The 17,252-nt window shown below is 45.2% G+C and overlaps 1 protein-coding gene across 1 annotated transcript in view; it reads left to right on the plus strand.

Annotated features, from left to right (window-relative positions):
- The first annotated feature begins 431 nt into the window (after window positions 1-431).
- LOC115142708 (voltage-dependent L-type calcium channel subunit alpha-1D-like) overlaps window positions 432-17,252 on the plus strand; it is a 127,197-nt gene continuing 110,376 nt past the window's right edge. Inside the window, exons 1-2 of the mRNA XM_065001722.1 lie at window positions 432-845; window positions 2,034-2,139. Coding sequence (XP_064857794.1) covers window positions 577-845; window positions 2,034-2,139 — 375 coding nt within the window. The 5' untranslated portion in view covers window positions 432-576. The remainder of the gene's footprint in view (window positions 846-2,033; window positions 2,140-17,252) is intronic.

A 17,252-nucleotide genomic window follows, 5' to 3' on the forward strand; every position in this document is an offset into this window, starting at 1 on the left:
TGTGTGAAACACATCTCACTGACCCTAGAAATGCCTTGGTCATGATCACAACAAACCCAGATTCCACAGAGTTTGTGATTCAGGCTTCTTGCTGGGTATGCTGCTTCCTGTGTAGGTCTTCCTGTAGCCTATTTATCTTCAAGTGATTCTTAGCCATTGACACAGCTTTACCTGAGATGGCTGCTGTTCATGGTCTTGTGGTTCTGAATGCGAGATTGTAGGTATTTCAATCATCGCTGTCCGTGGTGCTAAATTGGAAACTACTATCAGCGCTAATTGCTTATTTGTTTACCTTTACTAGTTTCCATGTGATAAAGTCACCATAGTAACCTTCTACTGATGATTTTAGTAGTGATGATCAATGATCAGTTTTCTATATAAACATATGGATTGGTAACCATTCTCTCTCCTGTACTCTCTTTCACAGAGGCAAATTATGCCAGCAGCACCAGAGTCCCTCCCTCTGGTGACGTGCCAGCCCATTGGTCAGACCGCCCTGTGCCCCTCATTTAGCCCCACCCTCTCTCCTGGCAGATCCATGCTGCTGGACACGCCCCACAGAGCCACGCCCACACCATGAGTGCCAACGGGCCAGCCAACGCCCCTGCGGCCCCGGCTGCAACCCCAGTTACCCCGCCGGTGCCCAGTCCGGTAGCCGCCCCTCCGGCTGCCCCGGTCCCGGTGTCGACTGTCCCGGTGGGCGCATTGGCACAAAAGAAGCGGGCGCAGTACGCCAAAAGCAAGAAGCAGGGGAGCAACGCCAACACCAGGCCAGCCAGGGCCCTGTTCTGCCTCAAACTCAACAATCCCATACGAAGAGCCTGCATCAGCCTGGTAGAGTGGAAGTATCCTTCACAACGGACCAGAGTGTGTGTGTGTGTGTGTGTGTGTGTGTGTGTGTGTGTCTGTGTGACCCTGGATGTTGATAATCTATACCTTGTACTTTAGTGTGTGTTGCAGTGTGTGTGTGATGTGTAGGTCAGTGCATGAGAAGAACCATCACAGGCTCAGTTAGGGTTCATTCAGGTCCATCAGGTGGATTGCCGCCCATTAACCAATTCATGATTTACCTTTGTCTGAACCGTACAGTTGGCTAAATCTTGAGTTGCACCTAGCCAATGCCTAGCTTTAGCTGACTCGCTTTAGCTGACTCTAGGTTTAGCTGACTAGGTTTAGCTGACTAGCTTTAGCTGACTAGATTTAGCTGACTCTAGCTTTAGCTGACTAGCTTTAGCTGACTCTAGGTTTAGCTGACAAGCTTTAGCTGACTCAAGCTTTAGCTGACTCTAGCTTTAGCTGACTCTAGCTTTAGCTGACTCTAGCTTTAGCTAACTCTAGCTTTAGCTTAGCCATGTGCAGTGGCTGTATCCCATCTCCATTTCCCCTCACAGTCCAGTACAACTAGACAAGAGACACCCCTTTATGTTAATCTCACTGCAGAGTGTGACTCACTACCCAACACAAGAATATGAAAGTGAAACAGCAAGTCAATGTTTACTTTTAATCAGTTCATTCTAGCGTAGGTAGCCTACTGCAGGGAAAGACAGATTATTTGACAGCTATAGCCAGCGATGTGTGAATCATTCTAGACTTTGTGTTTTTTCAGCGGTGCATGCGAGAGAATAGTCAACTGGAGGTGAAAAAAAAGTTGTTTTTTGCTGCCTCCTAAGGCGCAGTGAAAGTCACCATGTCCCAAATCTTAAAATACTGGTGGGGCGAGGGTGACTCAGTGACACGACACAGCTGCGAGAGCCTCTGCTGGGACTCTGCTGCTCCAGAAGACACAGTCATCAGAATACTGTGATAACTCTGCACATTATCTCATGTTATTTAGATTGGCCCTGAATTGCCAAGTTGCATATTGAATGCCATTATGACTTTCTTCTGACTCTCGCAACTTCCGATGTCTTTGGCTTGAACTCTGTCTGTGTTTGATGATTATTAGTTTGAACAGGAAATAGTCAAATGTTGACACGGTGAATATATTCATGTGATCCCCCGCTTCAATGATTTCCCTTAACCTGGTCTTCCAGGCCATTTGATATCTTTATATTAATAGCTATTTTTGCCAACTGTATGGCCTTAGCTGTGTACATCCCCTTCCCTCAGGATGACTCCAACTCCACCAACCATGACCTGGTGAGTACATACGTCAGCATTACTCCTGACTCAAATGAACCCCATGAACTCCGGACCCCCTTGCATTACCTTTGACCCCCTCTTGTGCTCTGGGAGAGTATGGTTGAAAAATTTCAAGATTATGTTACAGTACTTTTATTGCATCATGGTTGTTTTATTCAACAGAATAGGGTATTCTTAACTATTGTGTGTGTGTGTGTGTGTGTGTGTTCTACTGAGGATGAGCCTGTGGGAGATAACACTGACAGGAGATTTACGATGTATTTTGGGTGATAAAACCTAAAGAGCATTCCAGAGCATGACTTAATGTTTCTGTACTATACCGTACCAGGGAGAGATGGCTCCAGTTTGGAGTCGGAGGGCCAGACACTGGTGATACAATGAAAACTGTTGACACTGCAGATACTGTCTGCTATGTATTATAGGTATCTTTCATACAAATCTTAACCTTGTGACCCATTCTATGTATCTGTTGTTCGTCGTTTAGGTTGAAGGGGTGTATCTTGGCTATAAAATACCTTTGTACTTTTGTCTCGGGCTCTCAACGAATCATCAAAGAGACGGCGATTCGTCGACCAGCCATCACTATTGCAAAGCTCTCACTATTAAAGGTTTAGTTTAAGTATAACTCTGACTTGTGTGATAACCACAAGAGGTAAAGGGTGAAGTTGCCCCTAGATGCTGATCTTTGGGTCAGTTTGGCATCCCCCCACTAATGGTTAAGCTTAGGATTGGGGGATGGTAAGATGATCCTAGATCTGTAGCCAAGGGGCACTTCACCCTGAGCCTCGGCTGTTTTCACCTTGTACTGTGAATGACTCCTTGGGTATGCTGCTGTGTGCTCTGGCAGTGACAGCATTCATGGTGCAGGTGACTTGTGGTGTCATTGAAGTCTCTGTGGAGGTGCTGTTGAACAATGGGCACCCTCTGTTGTCAGGTTATTATGCTTTACCCTGCAGTGTTATTACGGTAGTGTATGGTTGACGGTGCTTGACTTGGACTGAAATAGGTGCCGGTACTCATGTCGGGTGTCAGTACTGTTTATATTTAGGTGTAGGAACTCCACAATACTTTTTAAACAATATTGTATAAGAGGTGCAGGAACTCAAGCAGTTGTCATGGCCAGTGTTTAAAGGCACTAAATGGGACACGTCTTGCTGTTCAATGGACAGACGTTTTTAATGTGTATTACATGTGAATGTCTTGCTGTGTGTGTGTGTGTGTGTGTGTGTGTGTGTGTGTGTGTGTGTGTGTGTGTGTGTGTGTGTGTGTGTGTGTGTGTGCTATCTACTGTTTAAAGATTGTTCTTGTGTAACCACGGTGACTATGAGTCCAGGCGTTGGTTAGGTAGAAGACCATCCATGCTCTTTCACATTTGTACTTCGTCATGTCATATCATTCCTGCAGTGCACCAGAATTTTGTTCCGTTTTTATTTGTAGAAATCGTCATGTCTCTGTGCTCCCCTGTGCGCACGCGAGTCTCGGCAGTGTGTCTGTGTAGACTGATGCATTGTGGGTGACGTGGTGTTCATAGCAGGGCTCCTACAGCTGAGAGTGTGTGCCTGCACAGTCCGCTGGCGAGACAACAGACATTTGGATTCTTACGTGAGCAGAATTTAGCTGGAGAGCTTAGTGATTCATCAATGTCTGAGAGCAGGATGGTGTGAGAGCGATAGAGAGCTAGAAGCCGTCCTGTTTTGTAACCCTCAACCGACCTTCTGCTCTAAAAGATGCATGGGGCTTATAGAAATCAAATTGCATTGGTCGCATACATATACACGCATGCATGGTGTTCCTGCCATTATGCTACGGTTGAACGAAGACGTTCTACTGTAAGATACTACGATGTGACCTACTACTTGAGAGGAGAAGTGTGGTGTAATGCTTGCCCGTATGACCTCTAGGAGGGTGACCCCAGGGGTATTTGTTTGCACAGTGGTGCATAGGAGGAGGAAAGTAGGTTATCTGGGACAGTACAGTCTGTGCCACAGTATTGTGTAATCTATGGGCTCGCTTGGTGTTCACCGAAAGAGCGTGGGCTTAGTGAGGGGATTGCAATGTTCATAAAGCAGTGTGAGTATCAGGCCAAAACATGGTCCTGCATGGCTCGATTGGTAGAGCATGGTGCCTTTAACACCAGGCTCGTGGGTTCAATTCCAGCTGGGTCCACCCATATAAAATGTATGGAGCACCACTGTAAGTATCTTTGGATAAATAGGGAGATTAAATGTAACAGGGGGTCTGATTCTGTAGTTTCGAGGGAATTAACCAGAGCCATGTATAAAGTAGGTGTGGCCCTCGAGTTAAAAGTCGACTGTGGAAAATACGCTGGATATAGCCTAGGTACGTAGGCACACCTTCTGTTATGTCCATATGCTGGGATGATGATTCAACCTCAATACAAGTCTCTAGAGAGAGTGGCTATGAATTCACTCCACGGCAACAGTGTTGCCATTAAACTGTGGGGCGGTGGTATGGAAGTGTGAGGGGTTCATGTGAATGGGGATGTATTAATATGGCAGCTAACGTGGAACGGCTAGGCTGATGGACAGATCCACACCCTGAGATACTGGCGCTGGCGCGTCGGGCACCGACGGTCAAACCGTGCTCAAGGTCTCTTAGGTCACTCGTTTTGCCCATACTAACATTCAATTAAACAGTAACTGAATGCCTTGATGCCTGTCTGCCTGCTTTATATAGCAAGCCACGACCAGGTGACTCACTGTCTGTAGGAGCAAACCATTTTCAGGAACGGGCTGGTGTGCCTAATAAACTGACCCTTGAGTGTTTGTGCCAAACTTCAGTCAATCTTAGTTTTTAGGTGAGTTGTGCAGTTCTGCTCTTTCCAATTGCAGTAGGTATACTGTAGGAGGTTGATTTAGGGCTGGTGCAGCAAATGTACTGTACTAACTACAATACACACAGAGAGGTCTCAGGAGGAGGAATGGGAGAGTGTAGAAATGCTGAATTGGTTGAAAATGGCAGCCAGCAGGGGATGAGGGATGAGAACTCCAGAGCACATCGCTCTCTCACAAACACACACACGCACACACACACACACACACACACACACACACACACACACACACACACACACACACACACACACACACACACACACACACACACACACACACAATACTGCACTGCAGGCCCATAGGTGAGCTGGCTGGCTGGGGCTGATGATGGGAGAACCATGATGGCAGGGGAACGGCGCAGGGTCGGGGTGGAAGGCCTGGCTGTCAGGGAGGGACAACCAGGCGAGTCCCCTGGCTCCTATCATCCTATCACGAGGCGCTAATGCCATGCAGATTAGATTCAGTGACAGACTCAGTGTAACCTGGGGGAAGGGAGAGAGAGAGATAGTGGTACCATTCAAACTCAGTATCTTACTTAGAGCTCAGCAAGCTGAGAGGAGGCTAAGGCTGTTTCCCCACGCCGGCCCTCCAAGACAGAGCAACTAGTTGTAGGGATAAATATGTCTAAGGAATGGGACATCACTCGTGAATCGCGCACATCATCAGAAGCCAACAACAGAAACCACGCAATTCATTGACAATGAGCCTCGTGTTTTTCACAACGCCTGTACTGGCGGCAGTAATAGCTTTCCTTATATTTCTCATGCAACACATACGTGCCATATGAGCAACAAATGAAAGAAGCAAAACAACAATATGCCAGTAATGTACCCGTCCTCTGGCTGTGGTTCAATGTGGAGTAATACTGAAGCAGGAGTTTCATTCCATAAATAGCAGTTTGACAATTAACAGTCACGTTTCCTTCACTCAGTCATTTTTTGCAATTTCTTAGGGATGAATGATTAACGAGTGGAAGCATCAAACAATTAAACCATTGTTCTGAACGAATATTTATACCCAAGGTTTCAGGGTCTTTACTGTTACGCCTGCACCCGCTTCCCCTCTCTGGCGCTCGAGGGTGCCAGGATGCCCTTCATTACGCACACCTTTCACCATCATTACGCGCATCAGCGCTCATTGGACTCACCTGGACACCTTCACATTTTGATTGCCTTCCCAATATCTGTCTGTTTTCTCTGTTTCATGCACGTGTCAGCATTATTGTCTTTTCCGTTTCCCCTGTCCAGATGCTGTCCGTATTCTGTTCCTGTTCGTTGGTTATTAAATGTTCACTCCCTGTACCTGCTTCTCGTCTCCAGCGTCGTTCCTTACAGAATGCTGACAACACTATACGAAGCATCAGGGAGCTTTTTGTTTTTTGTTTTGTTGGTGACGTCGGGTCATTGTGCCACCGCCGATGGAACCGGGGGTGCCTCAGCTGGTTCGTCTGGCTTCCACGCCTTAGCTGGCTCAAGAGGTTTCCTTCCCTCAGCTGGCTCGTCGGGCTCCTACGCCTCAGCCAGCTCATCGGGCTCCCATCCCACGTCATGCCTAAGCTGGCACATCAGGCTGCCATGCCTCAACCGGCTCGTCGGGCTCCCACGCCTCAGCCAGCTCATCGGGCTCCCATCCCACGTCATGCCTAAGCTGGCACATCAGGCTCCCATGCCTCAACCGGCTCGTCGGGCTCCCACGCCTCAGCCGGCTCATCAGGCCCCCACGCCTCAGCCTTGCGTGTCGGGCTTCTACACCTCAGCTGGTCAGTCCGGCGCCCATGCCTCGGCCGGCCCGTCAGGCTCGCCCAGGTGGGACGCCGGGTGGCGCCCCTAGAGGGGAGATACTGTCACGCCTGCTCCGGCTTCCCCTCTCTGGCCCTCGAGGACGCCAGGATTCCCTTCATTATGCACACCTGTCACCATCATTACGCGCATCAGCGCTCATTGGACTCACTTGGACTCTTTCACATTTTGATTGCCTTCCCTATATCTGTCGTTCCTTACACATACAGAGATCTGCTACATACAGTGCCTTCCCGAAAGTATTCACACCCCTTGACTTTTTCAACATTTTGTTGTGTTAAAGCCTGCATTTAAAATGTATTACATTTAGATTTGTTGTCACTGGCCTACACACAATACCCTATGATGTCAAAGTGGAATTATGTTTTTTGAAATGTTCAGGAGTACAAATTTGCTTAAGAAGTCCATAAGTTGCATGGACTCTGTGTGCAAACAAGGTGTTTAATATGATTTTTAAATTACTACCTCACCTCTCTAGCCCACACATACAATTATCTGTAAGGCCCCTCTTTTGAGCAGTGAATTTCATGTTTGGGGCAAATCCAACACAACACATTACTGAGTACCACTCTCCATATTTTCAAGCATAGTGGTGGCTGCATCCTGTTATGGGTAATCGTTAAAGATGCATTATGCAGAAAACGCTCTGCCATTTGGTTGCGAAAATTCTAATAGTTCGTTTAATTTCAGTTTATGTGACAAAACAAGCAATTATAGATAATCATTGTACCATCTAAACCGTTGTGAAACCCCCCCAGAAATATCACATTTACATAAATATTCAGACCCTTTAGTCAGTAATTTGTTGAAGCACATTTGACAGCGATTACAGCCTCAAGTCTTCTTGGGTATGACGCAGCAAGCTTGGAACACCTGTATTTGGTTAGTTTCTCCCATTCTTCTCTGCAGATCCTCTTAAGCTCTGTCAGGTAGGATGGGGAGTGTCGCTGCACAGCTATTTTCAGGTCTCTCCAGAGATGTTCGATCGGGTTCAACTCTGGCTGGGCCACTCATGGACATTCAGAGATTTTTCCTGAAGCCACTCCTGCATTGTCTTGGCTGTGTGCTTAGGGTCGTTGTCCTGTTGGAAGGTGAACCTTCAACCCAGGAGTGTCTTCCGTCTCGCTACTCTACCATGAAGGCCTGATTGGCGGAGTGCTGTAGAGATCGTTGTCTTTCTGGAAGGTTCTCCCATCTCCACAGAGGAACTCTGGAGCTCTGTCAGAGTGACCATTGAGTTCATGGTCACCTCCCTGACCAAGGCCCTTCTCCCCCGATTGCCAAGTTTGGCCAGGCAGCCAGCTCTACAGTAGGAATAGTCTTGGTGGTTCTAAACTTCTTCCATTTAAGAATTATGGAGGCCACTGTGTTCTTGGGGACCTTCAATGCTACAGAAATGTTTTGGTACCCTTCCCCAGATCTGTGCCTCGACACAATCCTATCGGGGAGTCGACTTTGGTACCTTATATAGACAGGTGTGTGCCGCAAGTGGACTCCAATCAAGTTGTCGAAACAGCTCAAGGATGATTTACTACTATTTTGTGCTATACCATTATTATTATTATTATTATTATTTTTATCTTACATTATTGTGTCTCAAAGGGCCACTAGGCTATACATAGGAGCTAAGTGCTGTTAGGTTCTGACAAACAGAGTAAAAACTCAAACGGATGACTAAGTTTATTCACCCACTGGGTCAAACAACTGAAAAGACAAAGACATTATTAACACAATCACATAAATGTATACCCTCCTTCTATGCTGAGTCTCCTCTTTGCACGTCTGGACATTCTCCTCCTGTTGCTGGGCAGGAACTCAAGTGGCCACTTCATCTGACATGACCTCGGCCCACATTCCTCACTCCTCACTAACCCATGGCTGTCCTACCTTACCTGTGACTGAAACCAGACTGTATACCTTCTCCTCTCCGTAGGATACACAAGATTTAACAATAACGTGTTCTGACAGAATGTACATTTTCTGCACTCCCCTTTCTCGCTCAGTAGATTTCCATACACTCGGTTCTAATATGGTAACATGAATAAGGATATTTCAAGTTCGAAGTTAGAATCCAACAGTGCAATAGTCAGGTCACTCTGAGGAAAACGTCAGTCGCCTGTTCTCGTCCTGTATAATGGATTAAAGTGAGCTAAAAGAAATCTCTGCCTTTTTTTTGTTGAGTGCTTCAACTCCTTTCTTCCTCAACTTAGTCCCTGTTTCTTTGTAAGCCCTTCTCTTAATTTTCAACATATTGCTACAGCCTAGTAAAGGCAGAGTTTTGATTTGAAAAGTTCTAAATAGAGTGTCGTGTTGCGCATGATGATTTATCATATTGTCAATGTCAAATGTCACGACAATTGATTTATTCATTTATCGGCCCAACCCTATATTCTCTTCTTCCTCTTCCTCCTCTCCTCTGTATCCTCGGCACTCCTCATCTCTCCTGTCATCCCTCTCCTCTATAGCTCCTTCCTGATGACGTCCTTGACACACAGCTTGACACACAGTTTGGAATGACTGCTCTGAAATGATCACCTGGAAAGGCTCTGTTGCACACCTTAGGGAGGAACAGTCACGCACAGTCTGAGAGAGAGTGTCCTCTCTCCGCACTCCACTGTCTGTCTGTCCTCTCCGCCCCCACCTGTCTAAAACCTCCTTCCGGTTTTAAGGTCATTTGTGACTGCTCTCTGTATGACTTGGCGCTCCCGGCAAGCAGCTCCTCCCGCTGAAGGTAGCTGAGCGGAAAGTACCCCGGGAAACAATGACCTTTTCACTGTGAATATGATTCATGTTTCAACCTTCACAGGGCAACATGCACGCGGAAGAGTCCTGGCTGCTATCATTTTAGTGTGTGTGTGTGTCTGTATCGCCATTGTTGGCGAATACTACTCATTTTAATTCACCACACCCACCGGGGATGGAGAGACATTGACTCGTGGAAACTGAAATTACCTGAAATGACGGTACAGTCGGTGTACGAATAGTCTGAAATGACAGCAGTTGAACTAAATGAGGCTGAATTGACCAGAGTTTTATTGTGAATTAGGGGGACCACAGGTGGTACAAATCAAATCAAATCAAAAGTAGTAAAAGTAGTAATAATGAGGCGAACTGCTAGAGCAGAAACACACGTGCTTTTTTTCACATGGCTGTGTGTCCTGTCAAAGGAATATGCGTGTCTGTGTTTCTGTTTTTAAAAATGAATTTCACCTTTATTTAACCAGGTAGGCTAGTTGAGAATAAGTTCTCATTTGCAACTGCGACCTGGCCAAGATAAAGCATAGCAGTGTGAACAGACAGCAACACAGAGTTACACATGGAGTAAACAATTAACAAGTCAATATCACAGTAGAAAAAAATAGTATCTATATACATTGTGTGCAAAAGGCATGAGGAGGTAGGCAAATAATTACAATTTTGCAGATTAACACTAGAGTGATAAATTATCAGATGGTCATGTACAGGTAGAGATATTGGTGTGCAAAAGAGCAGAAAAGTAAATAAATATAAACAGTATGGGGATGAGGTAGGTCAAATTGGGTGGGCTATTTACCGATAGACTATGTACAGCAGCAGCGATCGGTTAGCTGCTCAGATAGCAGATGTTTGAAGTTGGTGAGGGAGATAAAAGTCTCCAACTTCAGCGATTTTTGCAATTCGTTCCAGTCACAGGCAGCAGAGAACTGTAACGAAAGGCAGCCAAATGAGGTGTTGGCTTTAGGGATGATCAGTGAGATTCACCTGCTGGAGCGCGTGCTACGGGTGGGTGTTGCCATCGTGACCAGTGAACTGAGATAAGGCAGAGCTTTACCTAGCATGGACTTGTAGATGACCTGGAGCCAGTGGGTCTGGCGACGAATATGTAGCGAGGGCCAGCCGACTAGAGCATACAGGTCGCAGTGGTGGGTGGTATAAGGTGCTTTAGTAACAAAACGGATGGCACTGTGATAAACTGCATCCAGTTTGCTGAGTAGAGTATTGGAAGCTATTTTGTAGATGACCACACCGAAGTCGAGGATCGGTAGGATAGTCAGTTTTACTAGGGTAAGTTTGGCGGCGTGAGTGAAGGAGGCTTTGTTGCGGAATAGAAAGCCGACTCTAGATTTGATTTTAGATTGGAGATGTTTGATATGAGTCTGTAAGGAGAGTTTACAGTCTAGCCAGAAACCTAGGTACTTATAGATGTCCACATATTCTAGGTTGGAACCATCCAGGGTGGTGATGCTAGTCGGGAGTGCGGGTGCAGGCAGCGAACGGTTGAAAAGCATGCATTTGGTTTTACTCGCGTTTAAGAGCAGTTGGAGGCCACGGAAGGAGTGTTTTATGGCATTGGCCGAGGTTGGAGTAGCCAGGAGGCCAGCCGTTGAGAAATGCTTGTTGAAGTTTTCGATAATCATGGATTTATCGGTGGTGACCGTGTTACCTAGCCTCAGTGCAGTGGGCAGCTGGGAGGAGGTGATCTTGTTCTCCATGGACTTTACAGTGTCCCAGAACTTTTGGAGTTAGAGCTACAGGACGCAAATTTCTGCCTGAAGAAGCTGGCCTTTGCCTTCCTGACTGACTGTGTGTATTGGTTCCTGACTTCCCTGAACAGTTGCATATCGCGGGGACTATTCGATGCTATTGCAGTCTGCCACAGGATGTTTTTGTGCTGGTCGAGGGCAGTCAGGTCTAGAGTGAACCAAGGGCTATATCTGTTCTTAGTTATGCATTTTTTGAACGGAGCATGCTTATCTAAAATGGTGAGGAAGTTACTTTTAAAGAATGACCAGGCATCCTCAACTGACGGGATGAGGTCAATATCCTTCCAGGATACCCGGGCCAGGTCGATTAGAAAGGCCTGCTCACAGAAGTGTTTTAGGGAGCGTTTGACAGTGATGAGGGGTGGTCGTTTGACTGCGGATCCGTAGCGGGTACAGGCAATAAGGCAGTGATCGCTGAGATACTGGTTGAAGACAGCGGAGGTGTATTTGGAGGGCCAGTTGGTCAGGATGACGTCTATGAGGGTGCCCTTGTTTACAGATTTAGGGTTTTGTATGCTAGCTAACGGTAGCTAACAGTACGCTTTGACTTGCAATGAAAATGACTTTCTGACAAAATATGAAACTAAAAACTAACTATCTAAAAATGTAGATAGCTAGACTCTCTTACATGGATGAACGCTTCTCTATTTCTGTCACAGATGCCATGGTTGCCCTTTAATTTGAAGATGTAATCCTGAGACAGGTGTTTTATACAACAGCCTTCTGCATGTTCTCTTTTTGACTCCCTCTGCATATTTGCAATGAAACGCCAGAATTTTGTCCATCTCCTTAGTTATCATACTCTGCTTCGATCGGTCATTCCGCAGATTTCAAAACTCGGTCAACTTCTTCCATGACAACAACACTGTTGTTTGCCGTTTGAGAAGACGTTACAATGTCTGGTTCAATTAAAATATTTTACCTAAATCAGCAATTTCCTCATCGTTTGATTCATTTTTAGAGTCGGAGAAAGTCAGCATGGAATGATTGTCCTCCAGAAAGTGGAGAGCAGTACACTAGCGACACTTTTGCAGTTGTTCATGATATCTTTCAAAAAAGCAGCGGTAGAACGCATTACCTACACATACTGGGCAGCTCATGTTATAGACAGAAGCACGCTACATGGCAGACCAATCTGAACTCATCTCTCGGCATGTCCAGCCCATCCATTATCTCAGCCAATCATAGCTAGCGGGAAGGTTCCACACTTCTTCCATGGCTAAACCAACTAGACTTGTAATTTAACAATTATATTCGTATTTACAGATGTCATACACGTTTATTATTAAGGCACATGAAAGTTCACATGTTCGAGAAGGCATTTCTGACAAAGAAAATGTTTTTTAATGAAAAATAAATGTTTAAGTTCAAATGCCTCCCCTGTGAAGGAGTGACGTGCGACATACTCCTAGTTTCCTGAAACGAGTCAGATATTAGCAACCCATGCTAGTGTAACCGATGTAAAATGGCTAGCTAGTTAGCGGTGGTGCGCGCTAATAGCGTGCGCTAATAGCGTTTCAATTGGCGACGTCACTCGCTCTGAGACCTTGATGTAGTAGTTCCCCTTGCTCTGCAAGGGCCGTGGCTTTTGTGGTGGAATGGGTACCAATGCTTCGAGGGTGGCTGTTGTTGATGTGTGCAGATGGTCCCTGGTTTGAGCCCAGGAGAGGGACGGAAGCTATACTGTTACACTAGTTGTTGCATCTCTATCTCCCCTCTTTCGAAATTCCTTATAGACATTTCCATCTCTGTCGCGTGTGCGGTGCACTTTTGACAACAGTGTTTTCCTGCTAATTGTATTATGGAACAAAAAATACTGCCTTGTGTGCTTTGCTTATAATGTGAAGAAATAATAGTTTAGCAACATTTTAAGCTAAACGTTCTGATTGTTTGCATGAGCCTCTAGCTTTTACATATATAGAATATGCCAACTTTTCTACTATGGAGGTTAGTAGATTGACATAGGCTAGTGATTGTGCTGTTTGTTACTCGTCTTGTTGGCGGAGGAAAAGTAAACAAGGACTGTTACTCTAACATCTTCAAATTATGTGATCGGGATTCGGTAAGAAGGACGAGTTGCGTGATCTGTTGAGATGAATAACCATCATCTAAATGTGATTTCTGTCATTCTGAGCGCCTTGGGTGGACGCCCTAATCAGGGTACGCACCCAATGCATGTGGGTCTGATAAATGCCTTAAATCTCCGGTAAATTAAAATGCTGCCGACCATGCTCCTAACGGAACCCTGGTTTGCTTGTGCATGTGTGTTTGTATGCTTGCGCGTGTACTTGTATGTACGTGTGCATGCTTGCATGCGTGCGACAGTGGCTGTAACTGTGGCTGTAACTGTGGCTGGAACTGTGGCTGGCCCAGCAGCAGTGTCTCTGGACTCCAGTGGAGAGGATGGCAGAAGTGTGTGTTTAGTCACTTAACAAGCTGCTCATTTGTGACTCACGCAAGGACACCCCCTGCTCGTTATCCCTTAACGTGCGTGCCCGTGCGTGCGCACGTTTTTATGTGTAGGTGGTATAGCAGGCCATTGATAGACAATACATGCCCATCCAGCCTGTCTGGTCTAGAAGGACACACTGTGCCTATTTTTCCCCAGGATTCGAATGGCAATTCAGGGATCTGTATCATCTATCGTATAGGTAGGCTCCTGCAATAACCCTAATGACTAGTTGAAGGAATCAAATGATGAATTACTGAACAAATGAATGAATGAAACAGGTAATTTAACGACTATGAGAAAGTGTGTTTTATAATTATGGTGTATCAAGTGTCTCAGATTAGGTGTTCTTACTTAGGTTCAGTTTTGTCTTTTGGATCCCAATAACAAACGGTCACATGGGCAAGGAAGACCTGATCTGTAGACTAGTACAAGATTGATAGTGAGAATATGTTGAGTGTCTGATGATCATGATGGTATCTGATTCCTCTTCTTTGCAAAGAGAGCATCTCAAAGTGCACTGGGCCATGGGAGCAACAATGGATAAGGTTTCTGCCATCGTCACACTGCCGTGACTTTTCCTCAGGTGGTCTGGTGCTCAGGCGTTAATACACACACGCGCACGCGCACACACGCACACACAAATGCATTCACATCCCTCGTTCGAAACATCTCTCCCTCGTGCCTTTCCGTTTTGGAGCAGTGTGCCCAGCCCATCCCCCATTCTCATCTTTCCCCTTCTGTCTTTCAACCAGTAGGCCTCCCCACAGATGACTCACTTTGTGCCAACATGTGTGTGTCGGTTTATGCTCTTAACTCAAAGGCTGCGTTTACACAGGCAGCCAAATTCTGATATTTGTTTCACTAATTGGTGTTTTGACCAACCAGATCAGCTCTGAAAAAGAGCTGTGAAAATAATCAAATGTTATTTTTGAAAAGACAAATTAGTGGAAAAAAGCCACATCGATTTATAGATCGCAATATTTTATCTGTCCCATTATGGCTTCTGTGAGTGCACGGGCAAGGCCATCTCCATTTTGAAGTAGTCCATTTTCTTCTTCTACTACTTCTATGAGTTGGTAAACAAACTGAAAAGATCCATACTGCCACCTGGAGTGTGTTGTTTGAACAGGTATAAAGCCAAGGTTGGTGATTTACTGCCACCTGCAGTTATGGAATGTTTGCTCACAAGTATAATTAATTAGCTAATTCCTCCTGATGACCTGAATGGAATTATGTGATCCATACGTAACCCATAGGAAGTCCCCAGTTGACAACTTAAAAATTGTGAAAGTCCGCAATGGCGTGGCCCATGTTAAAACACGATTTTGGGCACTAGAGTCCTCTATACATCTCTATGGCTTAACTTCATCTGTGTGTGTGTGTGTGTGTGTGTGTGTGTGTGTGTGTGTGAGTGTGAATGTAAGCACAGTGCTCTGAACACGTATGTCTGAATTATACTGTGTGTCCTTGAACCACGTCAGCAGCACGTTTGCCAAGTATCTATTCACACGCTGCAGTATTTGGATAATGGATTCATCCGGAAGATTAAAACATTTTTTCTCACATTTTGCAGTCAGTGGTTGCATCCCAAATGGCACGCTTTTCCCTACATAGTGTACTACTTTTCACCAGGGCCTATAGGGAATAGGGTACCGTTTAGGACACAGATAGTCAGTAAGCCAGTTATGCATGGGCCCATTCCATGGTTAGGGGGGCTGCACATCACGATCACACAATTAAACAGATCATTCAGAGCTTTGATGATCAAGCTAATGAGCTCTGGAACTCTCATTAAAATTACTTTGGCTACTCTGGCCTGAATCACCTCGGCTACACAGGCCTTGCTGAGTGACTGACTGTCTGACTGGCTGACTGGCTGGAAGATGGCTCATCTCCACAAAATAGTGAGAAACAATGAACTAATAGTAAAACCTCAATATACCCTTGGTTCTTTCTATCATTGTATGAACCCAGTGAGAGGATGCCTCAGATGATTGCATGCCTCACATAACAGTAATAACACATCAATGTAGCATTAAGTCTATTGGTAGATACTTCCTCCCGTGTAAGGTACTGTATAACAGATTGGGTTAGCATTAGTGATGGGGGGGGGGGGGGGTTACTTTTATTTTTGACAATATACACTACCATTTGGGGTCACTTAGAAATGCTCTTGTTTTTGAAAGAAAATTAAAAATCAAATCTATTTTGCATGAAGAAACAACCAGTATTCATCACAAACTTTGTGAACATCTGGGGTTTCCCTCTTCGCAATGCAGAAAGACTGCATTTAATCAGTGGACACCACTCGTTTTCATTACAACACACCTGTCATAACTGTTTCCTTTACTAAAGTAGAGGTTTATTATTAGTATTGCTAAAGGTACTGCATAGGTGTAAACATACATTTCTTTAGCAAGAGATAGCACTTGTGTAGCCTAAGAAAGTAGCAGAAGTGTGCAGAAAGTAGTTTTCAATGCATTTCATTGAAGGGAAACGGTCTTGAACATTTTTGGGAACATAGTGATATGTTCTTATATACTGTACAATGAGGAAAAGGATTACGTTCCCCTTAAGAGGCATTAGAAATACAAAATACTAGTCTTCTCCCATTTTTTTAACCATTGCCCCCACCCACAAGGTGTATAAACAACAACAACATAAGAATAAAATAAGAATAGATACAAAACAAAAAACGTGAGGAACATCAATCAATCAAGTCAAATTAGCAGGACAATATTCAAGTGTGTGTGCATGGACTTTGCAGATGTATTTATCACCTGTGCAGCACATAGTATTTGTATCTCCTCCTATTGCCTGCCCCAGCTGCAGCCTCAGGTGGGTCAGGACAAAGCTCAGCCCCCTCCTATTGCCTGCCCCTTACAACATTAACAATGTCTACATGTTATTTCTGATCAATTTGATGTTATTTTAATGGATCAAAAAACATGCTTTTGTTTCAAAAACAAGGACATTTCTAAGTGACCCCAAACGGTAGTGTATATCGTGTTGTGTTGACAATATCGCAATATCATTTTTGCACTAGGTGGCTGTACCTGCACCAAAACTCCAGTATTTGTCCTTCATCATTTGTTCTCCATCTTCTCTTTAAATAGGGAGGCCATTTGTTTTTAGCACTTTTATTTCCATGACTCATCAAAACAAGTTTCATCATGTCTCTCTCTTGTCCCTCTGCAGCAGACATATATGGTGAGCAATATGTTTGGAACATCGAATCGCAATGAAATCACTGTATCCAATCGCAATACATTTATCCTGAGTGACGCAGCGGTCTAAGGCACAGCATCGCAGTGCTAGGGGCATCACTACAGACCCGGGTTCGATCCCGGGCTGTATCACGACCGGCCGTGATCAGGAGTCCCACAGGGCGGCGCACAATTGGCCCAGTGTCGTCAGTGTTAGGGGAGGGTTTGGCCGGGGTAGACCGTCATTGTAAATAAGAATTTGTTTTTAACTGACT

This window comes from Oncorhynchus nerka, linkage group LG15 (assembly GCF_034236695.1).
Source record: "Oncorhynchus nerka isolate Pitt River linkage group LG15, Oner_Uvic_2.0, whole genome shotgun sequence".
NCBI lineage: Eukaryota > Metazoa > Chordata > Actinopteri > Salmoniformes > Salmonidae > Oncorhynchus > Oncorhynchus nerka.